Genomic DNA, 18,840 nt, shown 5'->3' with positions numbered 1-18,840 from the left:
TACGTTGCTCTCCTATAACAAATTAGCTCTACTTATATAAAAACTTATAGTATTGTCTCTAGAAGTTATAATAGAAACGCTAAAGCCTCTAGCTAATATACTACTAGTACTTATAGTAGATCTTTATTTACTATATTATAGAGTTAGTAATAGAGTATATAGTATAGAAATAATACTAGTTACTATAGATAGTATATACTTATCTAGTTTTAGTATAGTCTTTCTTAAAGCAAACTATAATACTAATTAGCAGTAGAGATATATTAAGCTAGGATTACTAGTTTATAGTAGATATATACTAGAGCTAGATAGTAGTAGTAGTTATAGGCTTTCTATAATATTAAGATAGTATTATACTTTAATTTAACTATAAGAGCTAAAGACAGAACTATAGATATAGATAGATTACTTTTTTAAAAGCTATATTAGTACTATAAGAGATAATAGAGTAGTTATTATAACTATTATAACAGATTTAACTATATATATATATTATTTAAAGAATACTACAAGTAACTATACTATATAGAGAATCAGAGTCTCTAAGAATATATACAGGTATATCTCTAATTATCGAGACCTAGTACTAAGAAATCAGAATCTCTAGAACAAAGTTTTCGAGTCCAAAATTCAGGTTTTAGTCTCTTGTTTGGTTCCGAGCGCACTCGGAAGCTCGATCGGGACTACTCCGATCTAGGTTAGAGGGCTTAGAGTCCGCACTTGTCTACCGACCGCGCAATTCTAGGTCTTTTCGCTTCCGTACTTTGACGTCTACTTGTCGGAGAAAGAAGTCCTCGATTGTATCGTACTACGCTAAGCCTGTTCCTTTCGACAACGATACTAAGAAGATGAACACTGCCTTGATAAAGGCTAGAAACAAGACCAAAGTATCGAAGAGCTTTTAATACAATCGCTTGTTTGTTGGAATGCTACTTTCGAGATACAATCGACAAAGACGATCAATCTCCTGACTAAGTCCAGATGTACTTCGAGCGATTGCAACACGTACAAGAATCGCAGCGTCAATGATACCAGGTATACATCTTCATTATTGCATCAAGCCGTGAACCTAGCTGAGAGATACAAACAGTACGTATTGATACTCGTTATCAGACTCCTAGTCATAAAGCCCCTCAGTTGGTATTCGGCAGCTGTTTGTACAATGTCGCCAACAAATTCGTCGCGAATATAACCAACTTTTCGTACCTTGCATATTCGAAAGCTTGTCCTTGCTAGCAAGAATACCTGCGTGAACGGGTTAGTTTCGGTACTCCTTACAAGTGCTCGAGGGGAGCTACTTACTGTTGCTAGTGGCCGCAAGGTTGTCGAAATTGACATGCTCGCCTGCGAGATCAGTCTTGTCTGCGAGAAGGACACGAAAGGGGAGCCGTAGATTCGTTGTCGACGGTCCTCGTTGCTCATTTTTGCAAAACAGCCATCAGCTTAGCCGCAAGACCAACTTCTTTCCCGAAACCCCTATCTTCAGCATCTCCAAGCCTTTGACGATCCCCTCGAGGCCTCCTTCGACGATCTGGATTGGATGAGGCCGCAAGCTGCGTTCATCCATCAATCTCTGGAATTCGACGGCCTTCTCGACAGCAAACTCATGCTTCGCTCGGCTGGGCTCTCTCCTGTAGCCTGGACTGTCGATAGGTACACCAACCCCAAAGATTTCGTGACCTGTGGAAAGTTAATCAGAACATCGATCACGGACAAGCTAGTAGCTTTCTACTACACTTACCATCTACAAAGTAATGTTTGACTATTCTGCGTCTCTTGTCTCCGGGTCTGGGGTCGGGTGCTAGCTCAAGGTTGACAAGTCGGCCCCCTAGTCGGCCAATTGCCTCATGACATACGGTAATAGCGTGATGATCTGAAATGCAATCGAGCACGCGCTTCAATGTCCCTCTTGTCAGCGTTTTGATCTGAGACGGAGTGTCGGGATGTGAATAGTCAAAGACATGGTCTGCTCCGTATGACTTGACGAGATCGAAGTTCTTGGGCGAGCATGTGGCTATCGTAGAGTAGCCAGACCTGCAATGTTCCAGAGAATGGTGTCAGCTTCATGCCATCTTTGCAAGGGGAACGCTTGGGGCTCATTTCAGAGCAAGACTCACAGTTTGAGAAGTTGCAATGCCATTGTGCCACTCGCAGTGCTACCACCGTACACGAGCACATACTCTGGCTTCTCTAATGATGAACCAGAAATCGGGACGGTCGGGCTATGAGTCAAGTCAAGGGCGTCCGAGTGCCAAAGTGCCAGACACAAAGTCGCAAACGCCGCATTGAAAGTAGCTGCTTCTTCAATCTTGAAAGCCCCTATCCGAAAGACCAACCGCGCATCTGCTCGTACGTAATTCGCAAATGCTCCGTTCTCAGGTGTATCAGGATGCCAGCCATAGACACACCCACTGACCAAATCTCCAATCGAGATGTCTGGACGATCGATTGCTGCTTGTGAACCGATCTTCACTACTGTGCCAGCAAAATCACTGCCTCCAGTCGTTCCTGGGGAAGGAAAATGTAGGGGTAACTTGTAGTCGTAGGGATTCAATGCAACAGCTGCGACTTTGACCAGCACCGTGTCGGGTTGTAGTTCTGGAACAGGTGCATGGTGCTCGAGCTGAATTTTGCCACTCGCATCTTGTTTGACGGCTGCTTGGTGTGCCGGAATGGAGGGTTCGTTGGCCATCTGTATGATTGACAAGGAGGAACAGAATGATACTGTATCTGTATCTGTCTGTAGGTAGAGATGGAATCATCATCTACGGACCGCTTCATGATGATATGTGTGTTGAGCCACCCCCACTCCGGCATCATGATCAGGGCTAACAGATCGCAGGCAGTATCAGAACATGTAATATACATGTAATAGTCACCGGCTACCGCAGGAACATGGCAGGCATAAAGATTTGTCCCTGGCGAAAGCCAAGCTGAGCTGAGCTACCTCCTAGCATTCATCAGGGGTCAGGAGTAACCGTAGCTCTCTCGGGGTACTACCTACCCGATTGCTTGTCTGCTGGCAGTTTACAGTTCCAAGCCCACCAAAAACCAACAGCCAACGGTATCTGGGTTCTCAGATTGCGAATGTACAAGAGTTAGGCGCAATTCAAAACTTCCAACAGTGCTGGGGGCCTCCGTTCGATGCATAGGTAGGGATGCTTTCTGCAAGATTCCAAAAAACGACAGAGACGGCGTTCAGGAGACGTGATTCGAAACCCAAGAGTAATTTTTGTATTGAAAATCATAAATGATTGGTGATAGACAAATCGTGTCTCAAAAACTATCGAATAGCCCCCAACCTCCTAGTTGTCGTACATGTAAAACAATTTGGTTTCAATCGATCGTCGCGGAGGCAAAGCCTCCGTGCCAGGAAGATGGAAAGCACCATGAACTCTCATACTCTTGGAACTTCCATCGCTCACTTTCAACGCGTTGGTGTCGTAAAAGTTGATCATCAAAACCTCCTCGGGCTTCTGATTACTGATGTAAGCCCATTCCTGAGATGGTTCAGGATGAACCAGCATGTTCTCAAAGTAAAACTCGCCCATGGACTCATGGCCGAGCTGATGATACTTCCTGTGAAGACCGGTGTATTTGAAGTCTCGGTCAGGAGACAAGGAGAAAGCGACTGGGTCCCGTTCGACTTGATTGATGGGTTGCCAAAGAGTGGCGACACCATAGCGTGGACCCTCGTAGCCACTCCCATCCCAATCCCAGTGTCCCCCCTTGCCGTCTTTTTCAGCAGCAGGATCGATGCCGACTTTGCGCATGGCAGTCTCTTCGGCAGCAATAATCTTCTCGCGCAGAGCGAAAAAGGCGGCGCGATCCTCTTGGGCAATGTAGGAGTTGTTGAGGATTTCAAAGTAATCCGGAGTGCCCGCCGAACGCAAGAATGCACGAGATCCAGCGGGAGAAAAGTCGACGTGGGCAAGATGGAATGCCGTGGTACCAGAAGCAGTAGGGAACGCGACCTGCTTTTCTCCGACTTTGGTGTGAACCTCTCGAGGCACATCACGGACCAGATGGCCCCAAAGAATGCAATGCTTCAGGCCCAACTTCTCCTTGATGAAGTGTCCCAGCTGCTGACGGTAATTATTCTGCACATATTCGTGATCGTAGAGATTGCCTTGAATGACCGAAGTATCGGGCATGTGAAAGATTTGGATGCCGTCGTCGTCGTGGTTGTATTCAGACAATGGCTTGCTGAGGCTGCGGAGATCTTTCACTGGCTCGGTTTTGGTGATCAAGTACTTGTTTTTGCCCCAAAGCATCGTAGTATCATCGACATCTGGCTTCGGGCCATCATAGTAAGTGAAGATACCTTGAACGACATCTGGTTGTTTCTGCGTAGAGGACACTTCCTCGGTGATGGTCTGAGTAGTCATGATGTGAGAGGCTCAAGAGAACAAGCGTTGCAACCTACGCACTGTGAGGCTCAAGAGAACTGGCGTTACAACATATCTATTCACTAGGATGGTGTAGAAGTGATTGATATAGAGGGGCAGTGTCAGAAAGGGGCGAGAGATATACATCCTCAGAAGTCACAAGTAGCGAGGTAACAATCAGGGGGTACGGTATTGAACTTTCCTTAGTATGCGAAAAGTAACAGTACCTAGGACGGAGGGCCAAAGTAGCTGACTTTCACGAATGTACCGTATGTTCTGCTGTATACAAGAAATCCGCGAGAGGCGTAAGAGAAGGAGAGACGATAGGTAGATAGCAACGAAACATGTATACCTAGGTAGGAAAGTAATAGCGATATAGGGTTTTGTTGCAATAGTAATTTACTATAATATATAGCCAAACCAATATATATAGACGTATATGTCTTATATATAGCAATGTATATAGTATAATTATAAGACTTGGCTACTTTAGTAGTCTATCTAGTAGTAGTAGTACCTTATAAATTTTAAGCCTCTATATATAGAAATATAGCTAGATCTATATATTAACTTATTAAAAGTATTATATTATATAGACTAAATCTAGATAAACCTAAATATCTATATATACGCTTTATATATACTAAGTATAATAACTCTATACTAATAGCTATATATTTAAATAAGAGCTAGCTTCTACTAAGTAAATACTATATTCTAACTTTAGCTAGCTCTTATATATTAATAAAGTAATCTATAGATACTATTAGTAGACTAATTAAATAATAGTTAATTAGAAATATACTTAATTAGCTAGTAGAATATATTGTTAAGTAAACTACCTTTATAAGACAAATTAGTCTACTAGCTTACTTTTCTCTAGTTACTTCTATAGTATATTAATAGATAGCCTATCTTAGGTAGTATATCCTTTATTACTATAGATATATAGATATAAGAAGCCTTTAGCTATATTTTCCTTCTTAGTAACTAACTATATTGTCTTTAAATCCTATAACTAAGCTATAACTCCTAAGACTAATAAATTTGTATTCAAATATTATATATACTTAGTCTTCTTTCTTAGAATCTTATAAGACTATTATTCTACTATTAAATAGTCTATACTCTATAGATAGATTCTATTAATTCTATAGTTAACAATAGGAAAGACGAGTATATATACTTCTATAGTATATCGTATATCTAGAAAATAGCCTAAATAGATAGTTCTACTATATAGATAATAGATAAGTTAGTCCCTTTATTTATAGAGCTTTTTCTATATATATTTTTAGAAGTAGTAGATACAAGAAAATGGATTTACTAGCCTATCTAACTTGCTTTAGTAAGTCGTACAAAGCATTGATTAGGCTTGCTCGTAATCCCTGCCGTCATCGCGTAGCTCGAGATATCAGCCGGACAAGACAACAAGCGAAAGTTCCAAACAATCAAGGCCAGATAGAGTCTGAGCTCGACGTAGGCCAGCCTTCTTCCCCAGCAACCCCGCAAACCAAGACCAAAAGCAAGAGTAGGGCCAGCTGTCGGATCAAAGACCGGCTTTTCCGAGATGTTGCCAGACCCTGCCGGTGGTGAGAGTAGCCATCGTTCAGGATAGAATTGGGAAGGATGAAGAGCCGCCCACGAACGGGCGGGGGTCTTGGTGGTGTTGGCTCTGGAGGCGTGTGTTGCACTACGGAGACCCTGATCGATATCAAAGGGGGGACTGCGAATACTTGGACCTTGAGTCAACAGCAACACGGTGGTCCCTTTTGGGATGGCATGGCCGAGGATGTGCGTGTCGAGCATGGCTTCGCGATCGAGCCCAGGGGAAGTTCCACCACAGCGCAAAGTCTCCTCGATCACGGCGTCGAGATAGGGGGCATTCATGTCGAGTATCTCTTCCGCCGAAGGGATGCGACAGCCTTCCTTTGCTGCAGGACAGGCTTCGTGCAGGGCATGGCGCAGACGCTCCTGGGACTCAGGGTGATCAGCCAGGAATTTGACTGCCCAGGCCACAGTGGTGCTCGTGGTATCGTGGCCGCCGACGACGAAGCCAAACAGCTCCCCTCGCATGGCTGACGAGAAGTAGTCTGGCTTGCGGTCGAGTCTCTCTGCGAGCTGCCGCTCTCGCTGAACCATGTGGTCGACAGCACTTGAGACAGCATGCTTATCATCAGGATTCTGTGCCTTTGTCGCAGACTGGTCTTGTCGCTGCATCCGGGAGACGGCGTCTTGGATGGCTGACATGATATACTGGTCACGCACACGACGTGCGCGGCGCAAGGTTGGCGTCAGCGACAGCAACGCCCAGGTCAAAGTCATCGACAGTGTGCCTTGCACCTTTTCCACTGCCTCCGTAAGACCTAGGGTTGCATGGATAACATGATCCTGCACAGGCTCAGGGAACGTGATAGGGGCATCGATATCGTCGGACGGGCTGCTGCTGCTGATGCTGCTGATGCTGCTGATAGAGCCAGAGGCGGCACTCGTCAGCAGAGCATCGATCTTTGGCTTCGTGGCGCTGTGTGGCCAGTGTGGTCCGAACGCGAATCCAAAGACGGCGTCGAGGGCAGCATGGAAGATGTCTCGACCAGCATCAAAGGGTCGGCCGTGGGCATGCTGAGCCTTGAGCTCCCATAACCGCAGCAACTGGCAGGCCTGTACGTGGATGTTGGGCGCTGCCGCGTGCCGCAAAAAGCCCGGGGACATGAGGTCTTGCAGGATCCGGCGGTGCTCGCGGAATGTATCATTTGTGCGAAATATGATATGCGCATCTGGCAACGCTCCCGCTAGCAAGTCGCCCAGGAGCATTGATCGATCGAATTCTCGCGGACAACGACGCATCATAATGTCGCGGGCTTCTTCGTAATCGCCGACTATCACAACGGGCTTCTTGAGCGGGAGAAAAATCTGGATGATAGGAGAGTCGAGTGTTTGGAGTTGCCGCGTCACCCACTCCATCCAAGTGTCCTCTGTTCCTTTCAAATCTTGAAGCATATCAGCTCCATCGCCGAGTATGCTTTGTGCTCCTCGCCGACGATGAGGGATGCCAGGGATTGGCTTTGGAAGCATCCATTGCCGCAAGCAGAACAGAAGCACTGCTATCACGCCAGCAATCATGGCTGCTCCCATCGTCTGCGCGCTCATTGTTGGTCTTGTTGTCGTTGATCGATGATTTCGAAACGTGACGCTCCGTCTGCCAGAAACGCGAAGACGTAGTACCCTTTATCTTTTATATCATACCCTGCTCACGCAGCAACGAACAGCGCTTCCCTTGCTTCCGATGCCATCCTCCCGCGACTAGGGTGGTAGGAGGGGATGAGGATATGAACGCAGCTAGCCTTCCGAAGCGGATTTGGAAGCAACATGTACGTTTTTCATGACTCGAGGAAGAACATGAACATGGGGTCCGCATACCACAAACAGTCGACTTGGAAAACGAGCAAACGTGGACTAGCATTCATTGATCTACTGCTGCAAAAGCGCCAGGGCTATGGCGTCGGTCGCTGAAAGGTCTCCCCTATACGACATGCCCTGAAAGGTCTCCCCCCTATACGACATGCCCCTTTCAAGTAGCGACGCGCTGCAAGTACATGTCACAAATCTCGTTTGTTGAAAGCATTCGTCCCACGGTACTCGATGACTGTTTCGCGACTGCGGCCATCTCTTGCGCCTGTTGTTTCGCCAAGACAACGCCCATTTTCTCGAGAAGGATCCAACTGATGGCAGATTTCCCACTCTGACTGTTCACTCCAATAATGTCGCTCAGCGTGCATCCGGTGTCTGAGGGATCAAAAGGCAAATATGGCACCTGCCACGTAGGAAAATAGGGGGTTTCTATGCCGGCCGCTTGAGCTTCTGCACGAAGTCGAACCCCTTTTAGGATCGCATCTTGATGTCCACCACTGAATGCACGGAGACAATACTTGCCCGCATATGGCGCGCGTGGATGTACCGGAATTTGAGTGATCCGCTCGACGGTCCGTCTGATGTGATCCATGCGCGACATATCAAGTCCCGTTTCCAGGCCTTGCGTACGCATATTCAAAGCGAATGTGACGGTATCCATGTTCCCAGCACGTTCTCCATTCCCAAAAAGGCATCCTTCGACACGATCAGCACCAGCCAGGGCTCCCAGCTCCGCAGACGCAATGGCACAACCTCGATCATTATGCGTGTGTACGCTGAGCCGGATCTGATCTCTTCTCGAGAGATTTTGGTGCACATATTCCACTTGATCGGCAAACACGTGGGGTCCAATTGTCTCCATACTCGCCGCGAGAGTCAACATCAGATCTCTGTTCGCAGAAGGCTCCCATGCATCCGTAATCGCTTCTGCACATCGGAGAACAGCGTCGACTCGGGCATTGGAGAAATCTTCAAAGGCAAAATTATACGTCCACTCCGTCCCCTCGGATTGTGCGCTGTCCTTAGTGATTGATCGAGCATACGCCGTCATCTTTCGGGCTTGTTCAATCCATTCCTCTTCCGAGATCTGGAGAATCGTGTTTCTGTAGTTGTCACTGCTGGGGAGATATGTCTGCAGAATGACGCGCTTGATGCCTCGAAGAGCATCCGCAGCTCGTTTGATCGCATCTTCGCGACATAGAGTAATGACTTGGATCTGGACATCATCTGGAACCAGCCCAGGTGTTGTCGCGAGATGTCGTACAAAATCGAATTCAAGTTGGCTTGCAAGAGGGAATCCGACTTCAATCTCCTTGAATCCAATGTCCACGAGCAGATGATACATTTCCAACTTTTGCTCGAAGGTCTGATGTATCCCCAGTCAGTACGAATCGCCGTGCAAGATAGGGGGCAACATACCATCGGGTCTGGGAGGGCCTGATTTCCATCTCGAAGATCTGTACTGAAGATAACCGGAGCTTTCAACAGTCTCTTGTTGGGCCATTCGCGGCTTGTGTGATCGAAAGTTGTCGGCCGTGAAGTATACCTGGACTCCATTGCTTCGAGCGGTCAATGCTATTAATGCATGGTCTCTCAGCTTGCAAGTAGAAGAGAAAGCGGCTGTCAAAAAGCAGGGGGCAGACAAAAATTGGTCCCTGATGTCTGTTTCTTTCAGAATCCATCGATACTCCCTGCTATTATAAGTCCATGTTGCCGGTGGTTTCCGCGTATGACTGAACCTGCTGCACGGTACCCTCGTATAGGGGCGATACCATGCACAACGCCTCCATGTCATCGAGGCACCATGCTAGCAACTTCCTCCGCTCTCTGGTGGTATTGGCGGAAGGGAGCTCAGCGCTCAATGAAGTCTCCTCCCCGCGCCTCAGCCCGAATTAGCTTGAGACCCCCAATCTTCCGCTTGCTCACAGCCTGCACGAGACCGGCTGGAAGAGCCTTGAGTTGTCGAGAGGCTACAGATGCCAGGCAGTGCGAGCAGAATTTAAAAAGGAGGCTCGATGACGGGCGGTGCAGTGAACGACCAAACACATCCTACACGAATTGATCCGCACGACAACACGAAGAAATCAGGAGACTACCTCAGCAATATGATGAACTCTCAGCTTTGCCGCTCTGCGCTCACCATCTCGAGAGGAATTCACTCCAAGGGCGCAGCGTCCATTTTGCAGAGATCACTACATGCCAGCTCCTCCCTATCCGATCGAAATCCCACAAAGCACGAATGGTTGGTCTGGCTACCTGATCACGAAGGGGCTTTGCAGCGCAGACTCCAACATAGACCGTAAGTTCAAACAACACCTCCAAACACGCCTCGAACCACAACAAAAACAACAACAACGCCACATCCATCACCATCAAACCTACACCCCAAAAAAAAGAATCTCTCTCTCATCAAATCCTCCAGCCGCCATCTCTCCGAACTCTCCAACTACCCCTCTGACTTCCTCCTCTGGGGCGGACCCTATCTCCGCAAACCCGTCGTCAGCAGCAGTAGTACAAATAGCATCCAAGAACCTCTCGACATGTCCGGCTCCGTCCTCCTCGCGTGGGCCAACTCTCCCGAAGAAGTCAAAGATGTTCTGCAAAAGGATATTTTTACAAAGGAAAAAGTGTGGAATTGGGAGGAAATTAGAATTTTGCCGTTTAAGAGTACGGTGAGGAAGGCGATGTGATTGTGATGAGACTTTTTTCTTTTTTTTTGGAGAGGGAGTGGTGGGAGGGGGATAGGCGAGGACATCGACATCGTCGTCGTCGTGCAGACCTACAAGAAGTAAGATTGTTTTAGGGTTGGATTTTTTTTTTTTTTTTTTTTTTTTTTTTTTCTTTTTTTTGCCCGTGGCTAGTATGTGTACACGGAGTAGCGCGCTCGCCTTCTAAACAACCTATCAAACAACCTATCAATAAATGAATCAACGTACCTGTACCTCCTATATCCTCCAGAAAAGAAGACCTCCAATTTACCTACCTTAGGTTTTCGCTGCGCACAAAACTAAGTCCAATTCGATCTAGCTTCTTTTTTTCTGTTCTTCCCCTATTCTACGCGCTATCTATTATACCCCCTACAGCTCCAGTCTTTTCTCTCCTATCTTTTTTCAATAACACAATCCTCTCTCTATCTCTATATCTATCTCAGGTACATATCATATTCGTCCCTCCCTCCCCCGGAGATTCGGATACCTATTTCCTTCCCCGCTAACCAACCCCGCCTCCCTTTTCCCGAGAGTACCTAGGTACCGTATCCGAACTACCTATATCGTAAACACGTTAGCCGTAAACCCTTACCTACCTAGTCCTGCCTTCTTCTTCTCGATAAGAAAACAGAGAGAGAAAAGAAAAACGATTCTTCCTCGAGCTAGGTAGGTGAAGTACAACGAAACCACGAAACTAAAGCAAAAAGGTAAGATGTGCGCGGTAAGCGGACGGGCCGCTTCGGGTCGGAAGATCAAGTGTCAAGGTACCCTTTACTTCCGGTTGTCGGGATAAGTAAGGTATAGACGTGAGCTTCCTACTAGGTAGTAATGAGATACGAGGTACTACATGTACCTAGAGAGATGTGTGGAATCCTACGAGGGAGACGGAGTGAGGAGAGAGATTCGGAGCAGTTGGGTTTGAGGATCGGAAGATACATCCAAGTCAGTTGGAACTTCCCGAAACATACCTATACTTGGTCGGCCGAAAAGTCCGGTTGATGAGATGCAGATCAGGTAACCAAACGGTAAAGTCAGGTAGTAAGAACACAAGAGCAGTGCTCTCAACTCCCAACAACCCTATCGTGTTTGTTGAACTCGATTCAATAGGAAATCTTGAATGCCCACGCAAATTCATCTCCCTCTCTGACCTTCTCCGAGATCTGTAGAGTCAACATTCCGTCCTGCGACAATTCACTAGGAATGACCGTTCCGTGCAACTTTCCGCCGACGACAGTAATCTCATCACCAGTCACATACGGCACAGGCGAATGCAGCGTGAGAGTAGAGTTTGGCGGCTGAGTGGCGAGGATATAGAATGCGTCGGAAGTCTGGGTGAAGCGGACGGCGGGATTGCCTTTATCGACGGGACTGACAGACCAGAAGGTCGTGTTGAAGATGGCTTCGGAGTGAGATCGGATCCAGGAGCCTGCTACCCGTAGGTTGTGTTGCTGAATGTCGGGGATGATTCCTGTGATTGTCAAAGGGGCACGAGGTTTCAGCATATGAACCTGGACACATTGTTTTGATGATTGATGGCTTTCGAAACAGAGAGTGGATTTGAGGAATCTTTCACACGTACCTTCTGCAGTTGGTCCCACGTTGAGAAGGAAATTGCCATTCATCGATATAGCCTCAATCAGTCTCGTCACGATGACCTGTGGCTTCATGTATGCATCATCGGGCGTCGCTCTGTTGTAACCATAGCTGAATGGGTCCAGGCTACCGGTTCTCTCCCATTTCCGGTTGGCTTGTAAAGTGGTATACGTTGCAGTATCGAAATCGCCTTGGATCCCGCAGCGGTTGTTGATGGCGACTTGTCTGTCTTGCCTTCTGGCGTTGTTGAAGTAGCCAGCCGCGAACTCAGTCGTCACGTTCGGTCCACCAATGTCGCACCACATGAGATCCGTTCCCATTGCGGCCAATATTTGCATCTCAGGCAGTACCTACAACAATCAGAACAGTCGGCCACGAATCTCTCAGGTAGGAAGACTCCAACAGATACTCACCTTCTCTCTCAAGTAATCTGACAGAGGCACATATCCGAGATAAGGCAGTGTCTCGTTGGTGTATGGATTGGTCGCATTACCACCAGGCCAGTCTCCAAATCCGTGGTAGTCAGGGTGGAACCATTCTGGAGGGCTGTAGTATGCACCTTTGTATAGGTGCGGATGATAAGTACTTGCAGCATCGTACAACTCTTGGACAAGATCGCGGTGAGGAACCTGCGCAACGCTGGTCCTCATACTGATATTGCTTGGGAGATCAAAGAGGGCATACCCATCGTGTTGCTTTGCAGACAGTACGAAATAGTTTGCACCCGCGTCCGCGAACAAATCGACCCAATCCTTGGGATTGTATGCAGAAGCAGTCAGGTTCTGTATGAAGTCATCGAAGACTACGTTGGGGCCATAAGTCTCCAAGTGGTACTCGTACGTTCGCTCGCGAGTACTGTTGGGACCAGAGTTCATCCACCACCAATACCACTCTGCGAAGGACTCGATGTTCCCGGAATTGCCCCAACCGGGAACAGAATATGGCCCCCAGTGGATGAAGATGCCATATTTCCCGTTGTTGAACCAGTTGGGTGTCTCATGAGAGTAGATGCTCACTTCTGTCGGGCTGTAGTCATGGATACCGAAGGTTGCATTGAAATTATAGTTGATCGGAGGAATGCCTTTGCCAAAGACGACAAGTGTCGCAGTTTGCGGTTGTGGTGTTGCTGCCACTGCTGGTGTACTGTACACGGCAATCTGTACGCGAGTCTCGTCGCCAGGACGAAGGCGCTTGATTTGAGCTGGGCGTAACGTCTTGATCGCATCGCTGGTTCCTTGAACGATCACCTCCACTCCGTGTTCGGCGAGTACCCATTCCGTGCCCACATTGAGAATTATGGCTTCGAAGATCTGAAGGTCGGTCCCTTCGAACCAAGTATTCGTACTTCTAACCAGCTGCACCTGCAGTAAAGCCGTTCCAGATGTAATGGATGCAGGGACCATTGACACAGCAAAGATATGAAGCCTGGTGCTCTGAGCGACACCACCTGGTCCATTCGCAGCTCCGCCAACAACATTTGGCAATTGCACCTGATGTAGGTCCTTTGCACTATCGAGCCAGTTCACTGTGCGATATATGCTTGATTTGTTAAAGTCTCTGGTATGGTTCGTGAAATGAAAGGGGAATACCAGGTCACCGGCGTAGTGCCACGGCGAGAAAGCTGACGGCCAGGACCACCAGGGAAATGCTGTCAATCCAGAAGTTGCATTCGAGCCATCAACATAGTGTCCCGTGAGATTCGTCAGTACGAGGGCAGAATCTGTAGCGACGAGCATATGAACGGCGAGGTAGCGGCCGGGAGAAATATCGAGAATCTGGCCGCGAGCGAGCACATTGTCAAATCCGCCACCGGGCTGATACTGTGGGAAAATGAAGTCCACGCCACCGTACACCAACTTCTCGGCTGGGAGATACTGTGCTGGATATGCTCGGCCATAACCATCGAAATCTGCATCGCGAGGTTCCTGAGCAAACGCTCTGTTGTTTCGTAAGGGCGCAATGTCCAGAGGGACCGATGGAATACCGCCGTTTTGTCTAGGAGATTTCTTTGGGTCGATTACTAGCTCGGCGTGTGTTGTTGTTGATTGTGGGAAAATGAAGTCCACGCCACTGTATACAAAATTTTCAGCTGGAAGACACTGCGCAAGGTATTCTCGGCCATACATGTAGCCATGGAAATTTGGATCGCTAGGCTCCTGAGCAAACGCTTTGTTGTCTCGCAAAGGGGAAATATCCAGAGGGACAGAAGGAAAACTGCCGTTTTGTCCAGGAGATGTCTTTGTGTCAATGACTAGCTCGGCGTATGCTGATGCAAGAGGCCAACTGCCAAATAGTGCCCACAGAAATGGAAACATTGTGCAGTTGGGTATAGAGAGCCCGCGGGGCTGCAATCTGGATATTCATAGCGACAAAGAGATCGCCTGGCAGGCTGTGAGGTACTCGTAGGGAACAGTGACACCCCCTGTTTGGAAGAGCTCTCGTCAGATAAGCTGGAGTTCCCGAAATCTCAAGATCCATAGCTTGCTGGATGTTGTTCTTGGTATACGCTACATGTATCCTGTAGTTGATTTCTGTTGGAAAAAAGGAGCCGAAAGTTACCTGAATGACGGAGCTCCAATGTGGCCAACGGTTACAATCAGTCGCAACTTATGCATTAGGTACTTTCAGTAATCTAGGTATATAGAATATATAATACTTCTTCTAATTTACTACTTTAGTCTTTACCTACTTCTCGAATGCTTAACTTATACTCCTCTTCTCTCTTCTAGATATTTACTATAAATTTAATAACCTTTTCTAGTATCCTCTAAGCTTAATAAGGCTTTATCGTATATAGGCTCTAGTCCTACATTTAATTAATATGTCCTACGGGCCTGCCCGTTAGTAGTACGGAGTATATACTATAGGTAATATATCCTATAGGCCTGCCTGTTAGTAGTATAGTATCGGCTAATTTCTCTATATACGCGCGCGTACGCGCGCGCGTATATCTTTCGTCGTTTCTCTCTGCCTCTTCTTCCTACTCTTCTCCTTCTCCTTCTCCTTCTCCTTCTTCTTCTCTATCTCCTTATCCTTATCCTTATCCTTATCCTTATCTATTCCTTAGTCTCTATCCTTATCCTTATTCTTCTCTTCTCTTTGTTCTTCTTTGCTAAATTTTAGGTAGAGTAGCCTATAGAGACAGGTAGATAGGCAGTCTGCCTACCTACGGCGGGCTTTTTTTAAGATAGTAACGTATTAGGCCTAGTAGATTTAGCGCGCCCTACTACAAAGGATACGCTAATAGGAGATTCCTATAGGCGCTTCTAAGAATTTTGATTATACTATATACCTTTTACTAATTAATTAGTACTCTACTCCCCTTTATACCTAACCTACGCTATACTTCGGAAGGTTTAGAGGTCGTTCTATACTAATTACGCTATATCTATTGCTATATCTATTACTATATCTATTGCTATATCTATATTATAGTAGATCTATATTACGTAATATCTATATTATATAGTATCTATAATCTATTGTATAGTATCTATTGCTATATCTATATTGCGCTCTATCTAATACGCCGTACCTATCTCTACCTCTATCTCTATCTCTTAATTACGTAGAGACCTTATCTTAGTTCTTTTAGCTCTAAAAAGTAGGAAGGTAGTAGAAGGTAGAAATATAAGTAAGGAATACTACGTCGGTATATATATTCTACCTTATACAAGTTTTGCCTCCTACTATAATTTCTATAAATAATTTTTGCTCCTAATATATATAATTGCTCTACTATTGCTACTTTTAATTTTCTAGATACTTCTAAATAACTAAATCTCTCTTATATAATTTTTAATTTCTTAATCTAGTTAAGAAATATAGAGTAGTAGACTATATAGATACTTTCTAGAAATATAAGAAGAAAGCTTTAAAATTTAGAAGTTAGAAATAAGCTAGTTATAAATAGTACTTACTATTTATATCTTTATATCTTTATATATAGATCATTATATATATATATATATATATAGCTTCTTTATTATATATTTCTTGAAAGCTAAGAATATAAATCGTATTTAGTATTTAGCGTTTACTATCAAAGCTACTTAAATCTTTTATAAGTATAAAGAGATATTCTAGATTTTATAAGATAGAAGTGTACAAACAGTATACTAGATTAACGAGAATAAAGCTATAGGTAGCTATAGAGTAATAAGTATATTTATACCTCTAGATAAGTGTTACTACTATTTTCTTTTCTTTTTCTTTTTCTTTTGGAAAGAGAACTCCGAGTATAGGTAGAGAGCTACTTGCGATCTAGAAGAAATGTTCCAAAGGCAAGTAAGTTGTATTACAAGGCAAGGTTGTGTTGAACACCAAAGGAGATTTCCAAAGTTGGTCAAAAAGCGGAAGTACAGAGATTAAAAAAAAAAGACTTGTAAATGGAAGCGTATCGCTTCGCCAACACCGCATATTGAGGGAAACGTCGAGGAGGGTATCGAAAACGAAGAGAGCGAGCGCAAAGGTAGTCGTTTCACTGTAGCGTTATGTAGGTAGTCGAGCGCCTTCGAATCCGTACACAGCTTCAGGATCTGCGGAGGGTTCCTATCAAGTATGTTAGTGAGAAACGGTAGGAGGAGAGCCGCAGAGTGCAATGATTTGCTATCCTACATCACCACGACACAAACGCGAGACCATGTTCCAATCACTATGCTCGAATGCATCCATAGACCAGTAGAGCTCATTATATTCCCCAAAGCTACTGCTGTTGGGGACCACTGCAGGTGGCATCGAGGGCCTCTGAGGGACCGTATCAAAACAGTTGTCAAGCGGCATAGGATGATCATCGGCGCTTTCGTCGACAGAGCTTTCCGAAGTCCCGTCAACAAGTTGAAAGCCCTCCGGCCATTCCGCGCTATTCATCTCATCGCAGGCTGGCGACGAAAGTTGCGACGAGATTGGCACCGGCCTTAGTAAGGCCTCGATTGTTTCTTGGGATATGGTATCCATCCCGCATTGCACTTCAATGGTCATCTTTTCGAGTGGAAATCGATAACGGCTGAGGTCAACAGCATGATTCACGACCATAAAGGTTGCATCCCAAAGACAGCGTAGAATCCCGCTGTTCAGGCTGGCTAAGCGGTATACGAGATCTGCCCATAGGTCCATTTGTGGTGCAGTAAGCTTGCGGAGAAATGTGTCTGGAATCGCAGGCTGAAGCAATAGCACTACTTCGGGGGTTGGACCACGATCTGAGAAGCGACATATCTTTGCCCCAAAATGTATATCGCGTGTCATTCGGTTAAGAGCTGTGCGTGCGGTCCCTGTGAGGCTTCGAAGGTCTCCGGACTCTGTGAATTCGGGATAGCAACATCGAAAGAGGGTCTCTCGAAAGCCCCAACTCCGTGCATTCTGCGCTTTTGCTCGCTCGTTCAGACGGTACAAATTCGCAAGACAGAGCCGCTGACATAGCACTGCCTGGTTACCAATGGTTTTTGCCCGTTGACAAGATCTAAAGGTCTTCTCTGCCAGGGCCAGATCTGTGGCGGCCACCTCATCAGTGTAAGTGGGACTTTGTTGGGTCGTCAGCAATTCGGGAAGCTCGATGCGATTGCTAGATTCGGCGTCCAAGTGCTGACGCGCGAAGCGTAAGTATTCCTGGAGGCTCTTGATCGCTTGTAATGTTGTTGCTTCCTTGGCGTACTTGTACCAATGCTCTACCATAGACTCCGAGAGCGATATCCCTCGAGCTTGGGCCTCCGAGACTAGCCAAATCTTGGAATTGTCCGATGCCACGACTTCTGGACTTGGTGCGGGGCTCTCCAAGCCGACATTGATGCTCGATGCGAATTCCTTATTGTGCGTTGGAAAGGTGCATGTAGGTGTTGTGGGCGATAGATGACGGTGTTGCTGGCCATAGTTCGGCCCGGTTCCGGAGGCATCTTCAGTCTCAAGATGTGTGCCAAGCGACATAGTTGTGGTCGGGACATCCTCTAGTAGCACACTCACTGTCTCACAATCGGAGAACGTATTCCGCTGCATGTCAATTCCAGCTGTCGACCCCGGCACCATTCTCCGATTACTTACACCATAGCTGCCGCTTTCGTAGGCTCCAAGAGGGACAGTTTCGCTTGCATATTCCCCTACATGTCTCGCTTGATCAACCAAGTCTTCAGCTTCGAGCACATTTTCACTTCCCCATCTGCCGTGCGTGGTCCTGTGGAGCACCTCGCTCGTGTGCCCTTCGGCCTCAGCTTGGCCAATCTCATGACTCGAGTCGCGTTGCTCTATCAGCTGTCCATTATCTCGCTCCTCCTCATCTTCATCCCTACTTTCAAGAGGACCTGCATGCTCCTTCTCCGGTACACCGTGGTTAGGAGGCCTTGAATCTATCGTCTCGCTTTCGTTGTTCGCGCTGCAATACCGAATATCTGCGCCGGTGTAGCATGGGGTTGTCGACGCAGTGGCAATCGATTCGGTATTCAACACTCTCACGAGTCGTCTCGTATTTCCCGATGTTTGAACTGAACAGGAGCAAGTCGCACAGTGGGGAACCTGGAGTTTGGGGGATTCGGGGCTGTTCATAGGCGCAACTTGGTGAATATCGCCTTTAGAGAGGTTGGGAGAGAATTTCGGAGAGTGCAGTAGTACCTAGTGTCTAGAAACAGCTGCAGAAGGCAAAGTTAGGAGTTGATGTCCATTCTTCTTAAATCTATCTACGCTCCCTGCTATCAGTATATGTTGCCGGAGGTTTCCGAGTATAACAGTGGTTTCCGTATAAAACTTGACCCTTC

The 18,840-nt window shown here is 46.5% G+C and overlaps 7 protein-coding genes across 7 annotated transcripts; 1 reads left to right on the top strand and 6 right to left on the bottom strand.

Annotated features, from left to right (window-relative positions):
* Positions 1 to 1,438: 1,438 nt before the first annotated feature.
* Positions 1,439 to 2,692, bottom strand: SEPMUDRAFT_46784 (alcohol dehydrogenase; the record flags this gene model as incomplete). Its single annotated transcript, XM_016909013.1, has 3 exons — positions 1,439 to 1,643; positions 1,711 to 2,034; positions 2,118 to 2,692. 3 exons carry the CDS (start codon positions 2,690 to 2,692, stop codon positions 1,439 to 1,441), a joined length of 1,104 nt encoding a protein of 367 aa, XP_016760478.1.
* Positions 2,693 to 3,305: 613 nt separating this feature from the next.
* On the bottom strand, positions 3,306 to 4,388 carry SEPMUDRAFT_109112 (uncharacterized protein; the record flags this gene model as incomplete). The annotated part of the gene is made up of 1 exon (XM_016900767.1): positions 3,306 to 4,388. One exon carries the CDS (start codon positions 4,386 to 4,388, stop codon positions 3,306 to 3,308), a length of 1,083 nt encoding a protein of 360 aa, XP_016760477.1.
* A 1,335-nt stretch (positions 4,389 to 5,723) lies between these two features.
* Positions 5,724 to 7,511, bottom strand: SEPMUDRAFT_46678 (cytochrome P450; the record flags this gene model as incomplete). The annotated part of the gene is made up of 1 exon (XM_016909007.1): positions 5,724 to 7,511. The coding sequence occupies one exon, from the start codon at positions 7,509 to 7,511 to the stop codon at positions 5,724 to 5,726; it is 1,788 nt and encodes a 595-aa protein (XP_016760476.1).
* Positions 7,512 to 7,959: 448 nt separating this feature from the next.
* Positions 7,960 to 9,356, bottom strand: SEPMUDRAFT_118282 (aldolase; the record flags this gene model as incomplete). Its single annotated transcript, XM_016901415.1, has 2 exons — positions 7,960 to 9,165; positions 9,219 to 9,356. The coding sequence occupies 2 exons, from the start codon at positions 9,354 to 9,356 to the stop codon at positions 7,960 to 7,962; spliced, it is 1,344 nt and encodes a 447-aa protein (XP_016760475.1).
* A 548-nt stretch (positions 9,357 to 9,904) lies between these two features.
* On the top strand, positions 9,905 to 10,489 carry SEPMUDRAFT_109109 (uncharacterized protein; the record flags this gene model as incomplete). The annotated part of the gene is made up of 2 exons (XM_016900766.1): positions 9,905 to 10,098; positions 10,222 to 10,489. The coding sequence occupies 2 exons, from the start codon at positions 9,905 to 9,907 to the stop codon at positions 10,487 to 10,489; spliced, it is 462 nt and encodes a 153-aa protein (XP_016760474.1).
* Positions 10,490 to 11,607: 1,118 nt separating this feature from the next.
* On the bottom strand, positions 11,608 to 14,415 carry SEPMUDRAFT_142489 (glycoside hydrolase family 29 protein; the record flags this gene model as incomplete). The annotated part of the gene is made up of 5 exons (XM_016903003.1): positions 11,608 to 11,975; positions 12,087 to 12,450; positions 12,514 to 13,533; positions 13,576 to 14,095; positions 14,225 to 14,415. The coding sequence occupies 5 exons, from the start codon at positions 14,413 to 14,415 to the stop codon at positions 11,608 to 11,610; spliced, it is 2,463 nt and encodes an 820-aa protein (XP_016760473.1).
* Positions 14,416 to 16,708: 2,293 nt separating this feature from the next.
* Positions 16,709 to 18,631, bottom strand: SEPMUDRAFT_109107 (uncharacterized protein; the record flags this gene model as incomplete). Its single annotated transcript, XM_016900765.1, has 1 exon — positions 16,709 to 18,631. The coding sequence occupies one exon, from the start codon at positions 18,629 to 18,631 to the stop codon at positions 16,709 to 16,711; it is 1,923 nt and encodes a 640-aa protein (XP_016760472.1).
* Between the last annotated feature and the right edge of the window lie 209 nt (positions 18,632 to 18,840).

The sequence above is a fragment of the Sphaerulina musiva genome, assembly GCF_000320565.1.
Source record: "Sphaerulina musiva SO2202 unplaced genomic scaffold SEPMUscaffold_6, whole genome shotgun sequence".
Taxonomy (NCBI): domain Eukaryota; kingdom Fungi; phylum Ascomycota; class Dothideomycetes; order Mycosphaerellales; family Mycosphaerellaceae; genus Sphaerulina; species Sphaerulina musiva.
Note: the sequence above shows the minus strand (reverse complement) of the source record. Positions and strands in the feature narration are given on the sequence as shown.